The following is a 17208-nucleotide window of genomic DNA, read 5'->3' as shown; positions in this document are numbered from 1 at the left end:
TTCAGTAAATGTTTTAACAGTCCTTGTGCTTCCTGCTGAATTTCAGTCTGTCCTTGACGTTTTTTCTTGGAGAGAAGTGGCTTCTTTGCTGCCCTTCTTGACAACAGGTGTTTGTCCAAAAGTCTTCTCCTCAGTGTGTGTGCAGATGCTCTCACACACCAACCTGCTGCCATTCCTGAATAATGAAGATGGCTTCACTTCTTTCTTTGGAGGTAACTATTGCTAAAAAGAACACAATGATTGCAAGCGCTTATTGCCTCGATCCTTTCATAGCAATCATTCTGCTTGTATAATATAAGGAAGAGCAACTTTGATAGTGACGAGGGCCAGCAGATTTTATCCTTTATACCAAGGGGCAAGATTACGAATACAAATCCATACACCTTTGACACCGTTTTTCTGAATTTCCTTTCTATTGAATAGCTAATGTAATTTGTTTTTAAAGATTTTATTAACTATGAAACTTGTGCAGTTATGCTAATTAATTATGCAAGTTCTTATTCCAAAATGTACCATAAAATAACTATAATAAGATCTGCACTTCACATTTGAGCCTTTGAAAGTGGTAAAACCTCAAAAGAAGCTTCTAATTTAACTATTATATACATATATATATATATATATATATATATATATATATATATATATATATATATATATATATATATATACATACATACATATATATAATGCATTCAGTTCAGTCTAGTATGAACGGACAGAATGACTGTTATGACTGTCTAGGTATTTTTAGTGTTAAACAATTTTTAATAAAAGGGATGAGTCAAAAGTATAAATTATTATATTAATTTAAACAATTATTATCAATTAATTTTTATATCAAATAACATGTAGGCTAGTGTCTTAATTTTTTTTTATATGTATTATGCATTTGATTTTGTCAATCGACACATTTAAAAATATATAGCAAAAATAGCAGATGGGCTTATTGAAAAATCTAATTCGTACTCTGCAGTAATATAGACTTCCTGTTTACAGCAGTAGCCTACACAAAGCTATCTGTTATTCACTGAAATTGTAGCCTTTTGAAGTTTTTGTCGTGCATTTGGCATCTTGACTGTTTTCATGGTCAGCTTTGATCACTTTAATGATGACACATTATTCAACTTCCTGAACTCTTGTTAAAAGTCTGATTACAAAATGCGTTCCAAAATGATTTGTCTATAAGCCGTCTAAACACAGCCCAGATGTCTGCTAAAACAAGGCTGAATATGGGCTGTCAGTGAAAATTGAATAGACTTCCAACCATAGCCCATGAATAGACCAGTCATCAAATACAGCTAATGAATGCCTAAATATATACCTCAACAAAATGGAAATCCATCCAAACAAATGAAATATACAGCTTTTATATAGAAAAATAATAATTTTAACAACTTGGCTAATGTAAGACAATACATAATGATACAAATACAAAATAATTAATGACAAAATAAAATCAAGTAAATACAATACACTTAAATATATAAGTATTATGATTAAAATCAGAAATTTATAACAGTTTCAGATAATAAAAATACAAAAATGTAAATATATATGTAAATATTTTTGTAAAGATATTAAGATATTTTAAAGAAAAAAATCGAATAGAAATCAAGAGCATGTTATCACACTTAACATTAAAACATTATGGATAAATGATAACATTGTTTTATTTATTTCAACAAATAAAACAACCAACAGTGAACTTAAGGAAATTCATTATTGGTTTTATTTATTTGTTTAAATGCTTCCGAACTGCATTCCTCAAGTCCAACTCTGTTACTGCCAGGAACAGCACCTGCCAAAAAAAAAAAAAAAAAAAAAAAAAAAAGTTTTCAATATAAATGTATATATATATTTCAGTGGACCACCCCTCTTCATGTTAAATTTGGACATGACGGAATTTTTTAACCTTATATTACACATTGAGGTGTTTTCAGCAATTGTGGAAAAAGTTTGACATTTCAGAATTATTGAAGGAATTGTTTGTTTTTATTTCTGATTTGCGTTGTTACTTCTTGAGTATTGACACCACCATGTTTGATTAATGTTGCTTGTTTTGTAGGTTTAACTTGTCCAGCATCCCAACTCTGACACCTGAAGAACACCTGCCGATTTCAGGCAGGTAGTATTATATGCATCCTTGTGGCGATACATGCACTTAAACACTAATTCCCTTTGACCTGCAAGTTTTCCTTCACAAACCCTTTAAAAATCCTTATTCCAGCAGTTTAAGTTCTTCCCAACAGTCTGTCTCTGCCTCCAAAATTGTCTGCACAACTGACTTCATAGCAACACAGTGAAAGCTGCTGTAACTAAAAAGTAGCCCAGTACAAATGAACATGGAAAACTAAATTCACCCTTATTGTTTTATTACCTTGTTTTCTGTTTGTACGGTTTACATTTAAATACTGCTGCAAAGGTTTTATAATTGATAATTGTATATTTCCATTTTAAATCATTTGTATTCTTAAGCTTTACTGTCTATGAAGTTAGATGAGCGTCATGCTTTGTAATCAACCACAAAGGGTTGACAAGTGGGCTGGCTAGACTGTATAGTTCCTGCGGCTCAGTGGTAGAGCATTGTGTTAGTGGCGCCAAAGCTTGTGGGTTCATTTCCCAGGGAACACACATACTGGTAAAAGAATGTACAGCCCGAATGCACTACAAGTCGCTTCAGATAAAAGCGTCTGATAAATGCGTAAATGTAAATGTATTGCAACCTCAAGTGGAGATGTGTAGAGGAAGAATGCTAGAAGAAAACAGCAACCTTGTATGTGACAGAGGAAGGACATCTTACTAAGCATGAGATACAGACCTACAACAGGAAAGATTGGATCCTACAAGACATGGAAGAGTTAATGGCTAAGAAAGTTTTAGAGTTCCCCAACAAGTAAAGTCTGAGGATTTAAGCAAACTCCAATATTGCTGTTTAGAGTTTGATAATAGAGCTCTTAGCTGTATTTAAGTTACTTTGAACTTTGACCCTCTGACTCTCATCCTCCTCCGTGCTGCTGTCAGAGCAAGGACATCATGAGAACTTATTAGTGAAATAATGTGCTCGTATGATACAAGCCATGTGTGATGTTTCAAGAGTAACTGCTTTTAAGGTTAACAGGCCTTGAAGGAGTCTACGGGAGTCAGGGAAAACAAAAATAAAAAAAATAAAGAAGCCACCTATTGAGTATTTAAGTTAATTTATTGCCATTTAAGGTTTATTGTGTCAAGATGGAGAATTAAATGCACTTTTTAATGTGTCTGTATTTTTATTATTTCAAAATTACATTTGTAAAATATATTTAAAGATGCACACACATACATTTCACAATATCTACATTTACCTGCATGTTCTTCTACTTGCGTCAATACAAATACATTTTTATCAGATTTGTAAATAATCTTTTTTAATCAAATTCCTCTTTTTTCCTTTTTTTTTATTATCTTCATTCTTAACTCTCCACATACCCTGAGCAGTTTACACACACACAATATTGTATTTTCAATGTGGTCACATGTGTTAGTTTTAAGGATCTGTATAGGATGTCTTAAAGGATGATATTTTTGGCCTAGTTCATTAACCATTTTGGCTCTTCTTTTTTAGTATGTAAATTCAAACCAAAATGTATTTAGATATTTATTTATTTATTTATTATTACACCTTCAACATTTCACACATTATCACAATTTATTCACTATAGTTTAGAAAATGGAAATAAAATACAAGAACCTATAAAATGTGGTATAACATATGACAAGAACAGTTTAAGACGTTAAACTGTGTCAGAAGAAATTAACATAGATAATGTCAAATAACACTTAAGCAAAAACATGTCAGGTTAAAGTGTCTGAATAAATTGTTGTCCCACATTTTATTTGGATCACTTTTACTGGTAGTCCACTGTATGAATAATTTTTGGGTATAATATGTCACAGTTTACTTTGTTTTGCTATCCTCACTTAAATATATGAACTACTGTTCTTCACCCTCTAATAAAAAAATATCGATAATTGGTGTCTGAATATTTTTTTTATAATTTTTTTGTTTGACTGTATAAGACACTTTATCGCTCTCTAAAGGAAGGAACGTAAAATTACAGCAGCTCAGTTATTTTATCGCCCCTCCCACAGTTACGTCAGACCGCTGACGCCTTACGCAATGACCACGCCCCCTGTGCCCGCCGAAGTGTCAGTGAGCCGCCAAGTGACCATCAAGCCGAAACGCACCCGAAAATGACCGACCACGGACTGACGAATGAAGCGGCTGCCGCTGCGTGTAAAGAAGGAAACCCCATCACTAAAGTAAGACGCTGAACTTGAGTCCAGAATTTGGGCGAGACCTGTCAATCAAACACGAAGCTCGTTGCTCATTTCCCTGTTCTACTTTATAACTCTGACCACTCCTGGCAAACTCTGCGATTCAGAGCATCTCTCTGATATCAGTTATTTTACATTGATTACCCGCATCTCTCAGTCTCTGTGAGTTTCTCAGCTGATTTTGTGAAGATTGTATGTTGTAAGTGCTGTATTGCTGAGTCATATGGAAGTGACAACCAAGATAGACTTGATTCTGTCTGTACTGCAGATTGATTTAGTTAGTAAGGAAGACCTTTGACTTTTCACACATATGAAATATTGACCTGTGGCTCGTCCAGTCACAGACAGAGCAGTGCATACTTACAAATATTACCAATAAGAACACCCACAAACTTTTCATTATGGAAAACTTAGTAATATCAGGAATATTTAACAATTTTTCTCCATTCCATTTGTCGTAATCTTAATCAAATTTGTGCAATTTTAAGCCAAGAGATGCTGTGAAAGTACATCTAAATCAGAGATCAATTATAATCATAATTCGTAACAGCACATCCATAGGGAATAGAAAATGACATTGTTTGAATAAATGGAATTCTATTAATAATTTAGTGTTTCTCAGAAGTCTAAACCATTATTTAAAATTATTTTCAAAATGCTTTTCCTCCCATTATACTCTCAGACTTTCGGATGCCTCTGTTTATCATTTCTTTTCCTCACTTTATCCATCTTTTACGTTATGTTCTTCCTGAACGTCATTCATTCCACTGCTGTAGGACTTCATGATGCAGCAGACGATGCTGCGGGTCAAGGATCCGGTCAAATCCCTTGATTTCTACACACGCATACTAGGAATGACGTAAGAGAGCTTTTTCCCTATTAAAAATTAGAATTCAGACTTGATATGATTCGCTTGAGGTTTTATTAGATTTAGGTTTTACTTGTAATATCCGTATGTACTGTGCATGTAAAAATGTTTCGACAAAACATTTCAGTCTTATTTTCATCATGCACACAAAAAAAATAGACATTGTAAAATGTTGTAGTAGAAAGCATTGAAAATGCGTGTAAATTGGATGCACTAGCTTGCATTGAAGTATTTGTAATGTGAACGTGTGATTGTAGGCTGTTACAGAAGTTTGACTTCCCCTCCATGCGATTCTCCCAGTATTTTCTGGGTTATGAGGATAAGAAAGAGATTCCTTCAGATGTGAAGGAGAAGACAGCCTGGACGTTCTCCCGTCGAGCCACTATAGAGCTCACACAGTAAGTGTGTGTGTCTGTGTGTGTGTGCTGTAAGGTACAGATTAAAACCTTCCTGGTTTTTAGATATCAGCATGAGCCATGTAAAAATCCGAACAAGTTGAGCTGAATGATGTCGGTGCAGATCCTGTGAAACTGAACTTCTAACAGAAGTCTAAAGTGTGAGGCTGATTTATGGGCCATTCTGTATTTCTCACTTGACTGTTTTCTTTCATCAGTAACTGGGGCGCGGAGACAGATGACAGCCAGTCTTACCACAACGGCAACTCAGACCCAAGAGGCTTTGGTAAATATAACATGCATGACAACATTTCTCTCTTTTTTATAGTCACGCTGGGCTATACATCTGTAATTTATATATATATATACATTACTGTTCAAAAGTTTGAGATTAGTAAGAGTTGGTAAGAAGTCTCTTATGCTCATCAAGGCTGCATTTATTTGATCAAAAATACAGAAAAAAGTAAGTAATTTTGGAAAATGCATATTACAATATAAAATAAAAGTTTCTATTTTAATATCCTTTCAAATATAATTTATTTCTGTGATGTAAAGCTGAATTTCCATCAGCCATTACTCAAATATAAAGTGTCTTTAAGGAATTGATCCTTAAGAAATTATTAGAATATGCTGATTTATTAATTAGTGTTGGAAACTGTTGTGCTGCTTAAAAAAGTTTTGAAACCTGTGATATTTTTCAGGACTTTTGATGAATAAAAAGTTAAAAAGAGCAGCATTTATTTAAAATATAAATTTTTATTATACAATATAAATCTTTGCTATCACTTCTTATAAATTAAACACATCCTTGCTGAATACAATTTTTAATTTCTTTGAAAAAAAAAATGTACTGATCCCAAAATGTTGACTGTTAGTGTATTTAACATTCCAATAAGATATATTTTTATATTTATGTATTTTTATGTTGTTTTTTTTTTGCACTGAACCAGCCTAAAAGGATGCTTATTATTAATTTATAGAAACCATAATTTTGGCTAAACAGCAGTTTTTTCAAAGTAAATTCAAAAGTTTACTTAAAATAAAATTCAGGGCATATTTTCCAAATTTCAGTTCAGTTCAATATCAGTATACAGTGCTAAACTGCTAAATACTTACATATATTTCAACAACATTTTATTGCACTAAAATTTCACACGGGACTTCAGTGGACTTTTCAATATCAGTAATGCACACTATTCAAATTCACATTTAGTTCCTCTTCAGTTTTGGCTTCTGAAATTTAAATTAGAGATGCAAATAAATCATCCGTGTTAATGCTCCCTATACTAACAAAGGAAGGATTGTGAAACCCAAGTCATTTGGAAATCATTGTGACATTCATGATGTTGCATTATACATTTTTTCATGCATTATTTTATATCACCAACAAAATCATTGCAGATATGTGAAAATAAAGTCCTAGATAAATGAATAATGCATTATCTCTGTATTACATCATCAAACCTAAAATATGAAAAAGATGAATTTTTGTCTTAGGCCATATTGGAATTGCTGTACCGGATGTCTATGCTGCCTGCAAGCTGTTTGAAGAGAATGGAGTGACCTTTGTAAAAAAGCCAGATGATGGTAATTTCTTTTATATTATCCTGGGATTATTTGAATCACACCTGCAACAAACTATTTTAGTGTCACAGAAATTGCTAATTTAGAATTTTTATATTTGCATGTATTCTCAATAGCATACTAACATACTACTCTTACTATTTCTGCATTATGTAATATATATATATATATATATATATATATATATATATATATATATATATATATATATATATATATATATACTGTATATAATGTGCACAGTATGCACATTTTCTACATGTAATAGTATTTTGTTTAATAAATAAACTTGGATTAAAAATGCAAAATAACCGTGTTTGATTTCCAGATATTCAGTGTCAGTGAACTTACTGAAGTACTTGCTGTTTAATTTATTTCATGTTTGTTCAATTGTGTCTGTCTTGCCAGGTAAAATGAAGGGCCTGGCCTTTATTCAGGATCCTGATGGTTACTGGATTGAGATTCTCAGCCCCAACAACATGGTGTCCATCACTTCTTAAAGACTGTTGTCCGGCTGTGACCTGATCAGAAGACACTAGTTTTGATAATCAAGGACAGATGGGGGATTTTTCTGTGGACAGCATGGAAAGCATTGCACAATCAAGACTGACGATATCTGACATTTACATTGTAAAAAAAAAAAAAAAAACATTCCCTAACCCTAAATGTTTACATGACTAAAATGCAATATTTTTTTAAGTGATGCAGACCCCTCCGTAGAGTCTTTAAAACTGTCTTTATTTGTTAAAATAAAGTAAAGCAAGTATTTTCTGTCTCTTTTTTTTTGTTGTTGTTGTTGTTGACTATTTGAAGAAGTCTGTAGTATGTTTGTTTCAGGAGGATACAATCTAGGTATGTATACCCCATTTAAAATTCAACTTAAAGGAAATGGAGCAGCAAACATGTCAGAACACGTGGTTTACGCTTAACCAGGTTTAAGAAGGTTCAGTACTCAAACAGCTGATGTACGTTAAATTCAAGCAGAGTTGGCTGTCAGGAAAAGCTGAGAAACACTCATGTGTGGTTACAAAATGGGGTTTGGCAAAATTAGGAATCTTGCTGGACAGCAATCCAACCAGTTCTTAAATTTGTGTCATGATAAACAAGACAGATGGTAACATAAGCATTCTTCCTCTTGAGAAGCGGTATCAATTTAGTTATTCCAAATAAACTATTAAAATTAGTTTAATGTCTGTCTGCCAGAGCAGATCAGGTTTTAGTCGTAAAGCCCCCTTTTTTTGAGCCTTCTTCATTTTATGCAGCAAGAACAATGAAACATTGAGCTGAGATTCATGGCTTATAACATCTTAATTATAAAAGTTTTGTTTAATGCATATTTTAACTTTAAGTTATTTGAAGACTCCTGCAAATTCAAGTTTCTTTGTGATTGTAAGAGAACTTCGTCCTATTATATTTATTCATGTAATTATGACAGATATCGTCCTGGGACAGGCCGTGACTTCTGTTCTCTGTAGAGGACGTTATATTTTAGTGAATCTCAGTTTTAAGTCTGGATGTCCTGTTCAGAGATATCAGATGTTTAGAAGTTTGATTGGAAACACTCCCTTTCCCTTGTCTTCAAATATGACTAATATCGACAGAATGATCAACTGTAGCAATCTTATGAAAATATGTTTTAATTCTCATTGAAATTTGGCCAATTGTCATATTCTTTGTGGTACACAAACCAATGAGGAAAATGTGATGGTTTCTAATCAGAATATTGTTATTATTATTTTTTTTTAACTGGGCATCATTTTCATCCATGTCTTCCGTAGAGGACACCAGGACAAATGGCATGTTGGGAGACAATTCAATTGGGAAAGAAATGATAGATAAATATTCCTATGAAATATGAGATATTCTTATGAAAATGTTGCCAGGTTATTACTCCCATTATTACATTTCTTTTTTCATTATGGTTTGAACGCATTAATTTTCAAATTAGATACATTGTATAGAATTGGAATACCCTTTTATGGACATTTTATGCACATATTCCATAAAAATAGTATTATCAAATCATTATTTTATAGCTTTCATAAAAGAATTCTGGAGAATCATCTTTATACAAAGTTTGGCTAAAATTAGCTTTATATATATATATATATATATATATATATATATATATATATATATATATATATATAATTTTTTTTCTGGTTCTCACGAGCATGTAAAGCATTATTCCTCCTCCGTCCACTAGAGGCGCTGCGTCATTAACACGTCACGTAACGTCCGGCTGGCGGCTACCTTAAAAACATCCGGTAGGTGTTTATGCCGTGGAACAGATGGAGCCGTAGCTCTAAACAAATGTGTATTTAACATATTTAATTTAAGTATATATTTGACATATATTCACTGGAATCAATAAAGGTTTCTTCAAGGTATATTCTGCCGGAGACAGTTTGAATCTGCCTTAGTGTGGGTGAGTGTTGTTGGCATACAGACATATTCTTGTTATGATTGAGTTTTCAGAATCAGAAATCAGAAATAACTTTATTTCTAGCTATGTTTACTCATACGAAGAATTTGTTTGGGTGACAGAAGCTTCCAGAGTGCAACAGAATGACAGTGACAAGACACATATAATAAAAACAAATACAAATTTAAATAAGTAAATAGGAAATATATATATATATATATATATATATATATATATATATATATATATATATATATATATATATATATAATACACGATAGATGATATTTGTGTGTACATGTGTGTTATGTAGAAATGCAAGGAAATATAATAAGAAGTGTGTAATGATAACACTATGATAACATCACATTTTTCTAATGCAATCATGCTTTATTTAATAGTTTTTAACTAACTAACAGAGCAATATATCATTCATCTTGTGACTGACATTGAATGATCTCATTGATGTTCTGATATATGTTGATTTAGTGACAAATATCTTTAGTGCTGAGGTGTTTAATCAAAGTGATTAGACCATTTATGCATTTTTCTTCTTTTATGTATATCGTATTTGAAGCTTTAAGAGTGTTAACTAATATTTATCAAACTATAAATTATTTATTATCTATAAATTACATGTTTTTTGTGAAATTGTATTAACTATGATTAAGTGTTTTAAAATAAAACAAACCAGCTTAAACCATTTTTAAAATAAATACACTAACAGTATAGAAAGTGACCGATGAAGGGGGAAAACTGATAATTAAGACCTATGAATAGCAAAAAAAATGTCCTGTCCAGTAGGAATCTCTCATTGTCAAATTTGTTCTCCGACAGTGATCATGAGCGACAGTCATCCTCTTCGTCCGTTGAGCTCCGCGTCTGAGATCGATCACCTCCATCTCCTTTCAGAGCAGCTCGGCGCTTTAGTTCCTGGTGAAGAGTACAGCGATGTCACCTTCGTGGTGGAGGAGAAGCGCTTTCCTGCACACAGAGTCATTCTAGCGGCCCGCTGCCAGTATTTCAGGTCATTTGAGAGATGCTGCATGTCTATTGAGACATTTCTTGAGAGAAATAAAAAATTGCTTATGATAAGAACAGAATCCACATGGTACCAAAGTGAAGCTGGGTCATTCTATAAAACACATGCTTTATCCATTTTTTAAATTCAAATTTCTGTGTGATTTTTAACATTTAGAGAAATAATGAGACAAATGTGATGCAGTTATTTGTTAATAAATAGAATTGGGTCACCTGAAGCTACATTAATAGATTTTGGTAACACTTTACAGTAATATTACAGTAATTTGTCTGCAGTATTTCTTAATCTTGTTAATGTAAAGTAATATGAATATAACTAGTTCATCTTATTTCAGGTCACAACATCTACAACTTTTAAAAGTAATAATGTATGAGAAAGTGTTTAAATGAACTAAGATTAATAAATGGCTTAGAAATGTGTTTTTCAATCGTTAATGTAGTTAACACAAGTTTACAAATTATTGTAAAGTATTACCTAAATTTGTAAATGCATCAGGATTTAATTATCAATTTAGAATGAGAATTTGATGCTTATATTTTCAAAAATATTTCTACACAAAATCATAAAATAAAATAAAAATTACAAGAGCTTTGTTTACATTATAAAAACATCAGCTATTCTTTGTGAATCATTTTGTTACACATATTGATGAGTGACACATTTTGAGCCACATAACAGTGTCAGTGTTGCAAAGAGAGTTTTTGTAGAATATTAATTTCTTGTTAATAAAATAGGCTTTGTAACCTAACCTTGGTGAAATTCTTCCTTCATCTCAACCTTTTTCGTTCTGACTCCTCAGAGCTCTGCTGTATGGAGGGCTGAGAGAGTCCCGGGACCAGGCGGAGGTTAGGTTGGAGGAAACACGTGCCGAGGCGTTTTCTCTCTTGTTGCGGTACCTGTACACGGGCCGAGCCACTCTGAGTGCAGCCAGGGAAGAGACTCTGTTAGATTTCCTGGGGTTGGCGCACCGCTATGGCCTCCAACCACTAGAGGGCTCCATATGTGAGTTTCTCCGCACTTTATTGAGCACACAAAACATCTGTCTGGTGTTTGACGTGGCTAGTCTGTACTGTCTGAACGGCTTGGCCGAGGCCTGCATGGCCTACATGGATCGTAACGCCATCGAAGTGTTGAAGTCAGACGGCTTTCTCACACTTTCAAAGGTGAGTGATAGAAAATAAGATAATTTTAAAACATAACGGTTATGATCAATACATAATATGCAGTGTTGGGGGTAACGCATTACAAGTAACGCAAATTATGTAACCAGATTACTTTTTTCAAGTGACTAGTAAAGTAACACATTACTTTTTAATTTACAAAAAAATATCTAAGTTAACATTTCTTCTTTTTTTAATTGCTGAAGAGTGTTGAGCTTTCTTCTTCTGTGCTCTACTGTACAGATGGGAATTTACATTTCCTTCATCCTGAGGCTTTTGGTGGGAAAGGGCTTTTACATTTGCCAAAAATATAACTTTTTATATTAAAAGCAAAGAAGCAAGCACAGCCCAGATTTAAAAAGTAACGCAAAAGTAACGTAATGCATTACTTTCAATAAAAAGTCATTAAGTAATTAGTTACTTTATTTAGGAAGTAATGCAATATTGTGATACATTACTTTTCAGAGTAAAGAGTTCCCAAACACTGATAACATGGCTGTTCTTCCTCTTCTTCCTCTCTGCAGTCTGCCCTGTTGACTGTTGTGAGGAGAGATTCCTTCGCTGCAAGTGAGAAGGAGATATTTCAGGCCCTCTGTCGCTGGTGTCACCACAACGGTGATGGCCCAGAGGCAAAGGAAGTGATGTCAGCAGTGCGCCTGCCCCTGATGACCCTCTCGGAAATGCTGAATGTGGTTCGTCCCTCGGGCCTCCTCAGCCCGGACGACCTGCTAGATGCCATACAGACCCGCTCGGAGAGCAGAGACATGGACCTCAACTACCGCGGCATGCTCAGTGCGTTTACTTCTCTCCGCTCATCAGTCTGTAGATACATAGGTCAAAAAGGAGACGTCACAGTTTGGCGTCCGCATCAAATTCAATTACAAAAATGATTTTTATACACATCGAGTGTCTGCTTTAATGTTTCAAATTATATATATGAAAATAAAATGTCAAAGTATGGGTGAAATAATGTTGTTCCATAATAGACATATTTATGTAAAAATGTAATAACATCACACTTTTTTTCATAGTTTGGCTGGTCCTGCGACTTGAACCGTCTCATTACTGTCTCCAGCCGCCAGAGGGCGCTCTATGCTGCTCATTTCTCCTGTAGTCTACCACTGAGCAGCGTAGAGCGCCCTCTCGCGGCTGTAGATGGTAATGTTTTCTCTTGGTGCTTGGTTCTAAATAAATGCGACTTATACTCAGGTGCGACTTATAGTCCGAAAAATATAAAGAATTTATTATGCTAAATTTGAGGTAATACTTTATTTTCTTTAAAGGGATACTCCACCCCAAAAGGAAATTTGTGCCATTAATCAAAAATGTCAAATGTTTCCACTGCTGTGCTGTGTGTTGTAGTCCCCGAGGAGAACATTGCCACTATGAAGCACGGCGCTGTGGTGGTGAAGGGTGAGATGAAGTCTACTCTTCTGGACGGAGACACGCAGAACTATGATCTGGACCATGGCTTCTCAAGACACCCCATAGAAGAAGACGGACGGGCCACTGGCATCCAGGTCCGTTTGGGTCAATCCTTCATCATCAACCACATACGTCTACTGCTGTGGGACAAGGACAGCAGGTAATGCAATATTAAAGAAATAAATCCTTCCAACATTAATTACCTTTATGTCTTTCTAAACACAAAAGAGATTTTTTATGCTTCTCTTTTTCATATAATTTAAAGGGAATGAGAATAGATGCTGATGAGTTCCACCTGTATAATAGCTTTGGATACAAGGCACAATAACTAATCATCATCCTTGTTAAACTTGGCTCATTTTAAATATGCAATATACTTTTTGTTATATGTACCATGCAGGCATATTATTTCTCTCTCTTATCTGCAGGTCATACTCGTACTATATCGAGGTGTCTATGGATGAGCTGGACTGGGTGCGTGTGGTGGATCACTCCAAGTCCCTGTGCCGCTCCTGGCAGCATCTTTATTTCCCAGCACGAGTCTGCAGGTACAACATGTTACACAAAACCATCTTTGAAAAACATTATATTGTTGTACAACTTCCTCTTTTGAAAACATCAAGACAATTACATTGAAATGAAGGCAAGGCAAAAAAGAGCTTTTGCATTCACAAATCAAATTTTTGTTCCAGGTGATTTACTTCTTGCCCAGTGATATAAAAATCCCCAAAGTGTGATTTTTGTATGCACATTTGTATGTAGAATATAAATGTAATGGATTCTTTGATGAATAGCAAGTTCAGAACGGCAGCATTTCATTGAAATAACAATTTAAAAACCTTTACTATTACTTTTGTTCAATTTAATGCATTAATCTCATGCATAACACATAAAAGAATTACTGTGTTTTAAGATGTTATATTGCTAACTATTGTCTGCGTTCGTTAACATCTCTGGTTTGCTTTTTTATTCAGGTTTATTCGTGTTGTAGGGACACATAACACTGTCAACAAAGTGTTTCACTTAGTGGCTCTGGAGTGCATGTACACACACCAACCTTTTACCTTGGAGAAAGGCCTTCTGGGTAATGTAGTTTTTTTATTTTCAGGAAGTTACTCCTACATATCAGCTTGGCTACTGAAACTCATGTCTCCTTGCAGTTCCCAGAGAGAACGTGGCGACCGTGCAGGGATGTGCTAGTGTGATCGAGGGTGTGAGTCGCAGCAGAAACGCCCTGCTCAATGGGGACACAAGCCACTATGACTGGGACTCGGGATACACCTGCCACCAGCTGGGCTCTGGAGCCATCGTTATCCAGCTCGCTCAGCCTTACATGCTGAGCTCAATGCGGTACGAGAGCTTATGTTCAGGGTTCAGTAGAAGTTAAAGGTTATAATTCTGTCATGATTTATTCACACTCATGTCAATGCGGCATGAACATAAAAAATTATGCTTAGATGATAATAAAGTAAATTCACAGACTCTGTCCAGCTCATAAAATTAAACAGAAGTATCATAAAAGTATTGGAACAGTGAATGGAACAAACAGAAATTGAATCCGTTAGTTGTCAAAAAACCTGCTCTGCCACAGATCTCAAATCTAATTACAGTGGAACCAAAAGCACTTACAGTGGAAGTAAATAGAAAAAAAAGAAAGCAAGGCAATTTAATAAATTATACAATACACACAGTTTCAAAATTTCAATTTTATTTACATAGCACTATTAAACACCAGGGACAATGAAAAAAACATTTCAATAAGACAATACATAATAATACTATAAAAACAGTACAGTAGAAAATTCTCAGTTTTAAAATGCTAAATCAAAAAGGTAAGTGTAGCCAAAAACGTAGCCGCAAGACTAAAACATTAAACAGACTCAAGACTAAAATGACAATCCTACTGACAAAATTATGATTTGGAGAACATCTGGAAGAGTAAGCAAAAGTAAATTAGAATCTTCTTTAAAATCACCCCAGATTCAACTTTAAATAAAAATAAAACCTGATTAATATCACCATGAATTGTAGAGGCCCAGAGTAATGCTAAATTATTAACATCAAGACTTACCGTAATAGGAAAACTGACATTGTAAATGCATAACAGCAGAAGTGTGCTAGGTCTTTTGGGTGTGGTTTCTAAACTTCTCTTGAACTTTCATTGACTTAACATGTTGTGGTGGGATTATAAACAAGAATAATTGGTGGGAGAATGAACAAGTTTTTTTCTCATTACAGGTTAACCTGTATTTAATGTGGTCTGGCTTGTAATTACATTTTTACTTTGGACAGTTTCTAGACATCCACATTTTTGTTCAAAGGAATAATTTTCCTTCCTTCAAGTTATATTTACCCTTGATATGCCTTTCAGAACTGATGTTTTGACTCTGTCTTGAAATCTGTGTGTTTATAGGTTGCTGTTATGGGACTGTGATGAGAGGAGCTATAGTTATTACGTGGAGCTGTCCACAGACCAGCAGCATTGGGTGAGAGTTGTAGACTGCACTAAGGTGGCGTGTAGGTCAGTGTATTCTTTTTTTATCATCTCATTATTCACCTGTTTTATCATTTTTATGTTATATCTTCCCAGTGTTTATGTATAATTGTAAAGTTGTTTTCGCATGTAATTCCTACAGGTCGTGGCAGACTCTAACATTTGACAGACAGCCTGCATCCTTTATTCGTATTGTGGGAACTCAAAACACAGCTAACGAGGTGAGTGCTCTCTGGACACTTCTGTGACTCTTTCCAGCTTCACTTCAAAGGAATACTTCACCCAAAAAGGAAAATCGGATGAACATATTCCTCTATGCTTTCTCCGCTAGGTCTTCCACTGCGTTCACTTTGAGTGCCCCGCACAGGTGGACATGGTTGTTAAAGAAGGAAGACCTGGACCAGATCAGCTCAAACCAGAATGCAGCTCCCAGAACTCAAATTCACAGAGCCTGATGTCCCAAAAACCCTCCATGTCTCCGCCTATATAGACTGTGGATGGAAGTATGAAAAGACACACTTGAGACACTCATCTTGAAAAGTTGTGTTCTCAAGGTTACGTGCTGCTAAAAAAAGAACTCTTTATATTTATAATGAGAAAATACTTGAGCTGATTATAAGATGATGGTGAATATAAGAATGACTGTCACGTGCACTTATTTTATTACGTTCAGATAACTTTAAAAAACATTATAATAAAAGTATTACAGACCTAGTGTTTTTTAAATACTCTCAGTTATTAGACATCTTACAAATGTTTGTAATAGAAAAGTACATGAAAATTAAAAATATATTTTTTTAAATCACCATGTACTGCATAGGCACAAATATATGCAAAATTATTAACAGTAGAATTTTAGGCTGTATAGTAAAACTGATGTTACTGTAATATAACAGCAGAAGTGTGATGTATATAGATTTATATAGGTTTAGCATTGCGTTAGTAGTGCTAAAGGTTGTGGGTTCGTTTCCCAGGGAACACTCATACTGGTAAAAAAAAAAAATGTATAGCTTAAATTCATAAATGTAATGTAAATGTTAATTCATGTTTGTATTCGTAACTTCTGCAAAATGCCAGTTTGCACTAAAGTTTCAACATCAGCAACAAAAGATATGATCGTTTTCTGTTCCCTTTCCAAAGTTGCCAAGCCTTTTATATTTTGCTATCTTAACTTATAATATAAAATGCAATATTATGTAGCTGCATTTTATTGTTTGCATTTATCCCTTGCTCTTTCTGAACAACATTAGTACAGACTTGGGTTAGAACCCACCAAATAAGAATCATTGGTTCTGTTTAGGATGTTCACAAATGATGTGAGTTTTTTTATAATGCATGTTTGAATTGGGGCTGATTTATTGTCAAGTGATGGTGACACACAACACAGACTCTGTAGTCAAATCACATATTAGCATGCTTCCCTCTCTGAGGAGATTTGGTAAATACTAAGTTTTAATCAGACGGAAGGGTGAGTGACAGAATAATTCCACCATCATTA

At 34.2% G+C, this 17208-nt stretch overlaps 2 protein-coding genes across 2 annotated transcripts; both read left to right on the top strand.

Annotated features, from left to right (window-relative positions):
• Positions 1-4134: 4134 nt before the first annotated feature.
• LOC113092951 (lactoylglutathione lyase-like) lies at positions 4135-7930 on the top strand. The gene is made up of 6 exons (XM_026258749.1): positions 4135-4302; positions 5094-5176; positions 5443-5583; positions 5799-5866; positions 7078-7167; positions 7573-7930. The coding sequence occupies exons 1-6, from the start codon at positions 4234-4236 to the stop codon at positions 7662-7664; spliced, it is 543 nt and encodes a 180-aa protein (XP_026114534.1). The 5' UTR covers positions 4135-4233; the 3' UTR covers positions 7665-7930.
• Positions 7931-9430: 1500 nt separating this feature from the next.
• Positions 9431-16817, top strand: LOC113092957 (BTB/POZ domain-containing protein 9-like). The gene is made up of 11 exons (XM_026258760.1): positions 9431-9592; positions 10427-10616; positions 11431-11794; positions 12316-12583; positions 13154-13376; positions 13645-13764; positions 14191-14300; positions 14377-14566; positions 15630-15737; positions 15853-15931; positions 16042-16817. Exons 2-11 carry the CDS (start codon positions 10432-10434, stop codon positions 16198-16200), a joined length of 1806 nt encoding a protein of 601 aa, XP_026114545.1. The 5' UTR covers positions 9431-9592; positions 10427-10431; the 3' UTR covers positions 16201-16817.
• The last annotated feature ends 391 nt before the right edge of the window (positions 16818-17208 follow it).

The sequence above is a fragment of the Carassius auratus genome, unplaced genomic scaffold (assembly GCF_003368295.1).
Source record: "Carassius auratus strain Wakin unplaced genomic scaffold, ASM336829v1 scaf_tig00214790, whole genome shotgun sequence".
Classification (NCBI taxonomy): Eukaryota; Metazoa; Chordata; class Actinopteri; order Cypriniformes; family Cyprinidae; genus Carassius; species Carassius auratus.
Note: the sequence above shows the minus strand (reverse complement) of the source record. Positions and strands in the feature narration are given on the sequence as shown.

Bases quoted from the DNA above. Each gene is read 5' to 3' on its own strand.
- LOC113092951 (XM_026258749.1), top strand. From the start codon at position 4,234: ATGACCGACCACGGACTGACGAATGAAGCGGCTGCCGCTGCGTGTAAA. The intron at 5,177-5,442 runs GTAAGAGAGCTT...GTGTGATTGTAG, and splicing joins ACACGCATACTAGGAATGAC to GCTGTTACAGAAGTTTGACT. The intron at 7,168-7,572 runs GTAATTTCTTTT...CTGTCTTGCCAG, and splicing joins TGTAAAAAAGCCAGATGATG to GTAAAATGAAGGGCCTGGCC.
- LOC113092957 (XM_026258760.1), top strand. From the start codon at position 10,432: ATGAGCGACAGTCATCCTCTTCGTCCGTTGAGCTCCGCGTCTGAGATC. The intron at 12,584-13,153 runs GTGCGTTTACTT...TGTGTGTTGTAG, and splicing joins CAACTACCGCGGCATGCTCA to TCCCCGAGGAGAACATTGCC. The intron at 15,932-16,041 runs GTGAGTGCTCTC...TTTCTCCGCTAG, and splicing joins CTCAAAACACAGCTAACGAG to GTCTTCCACTGCGTTCACTT.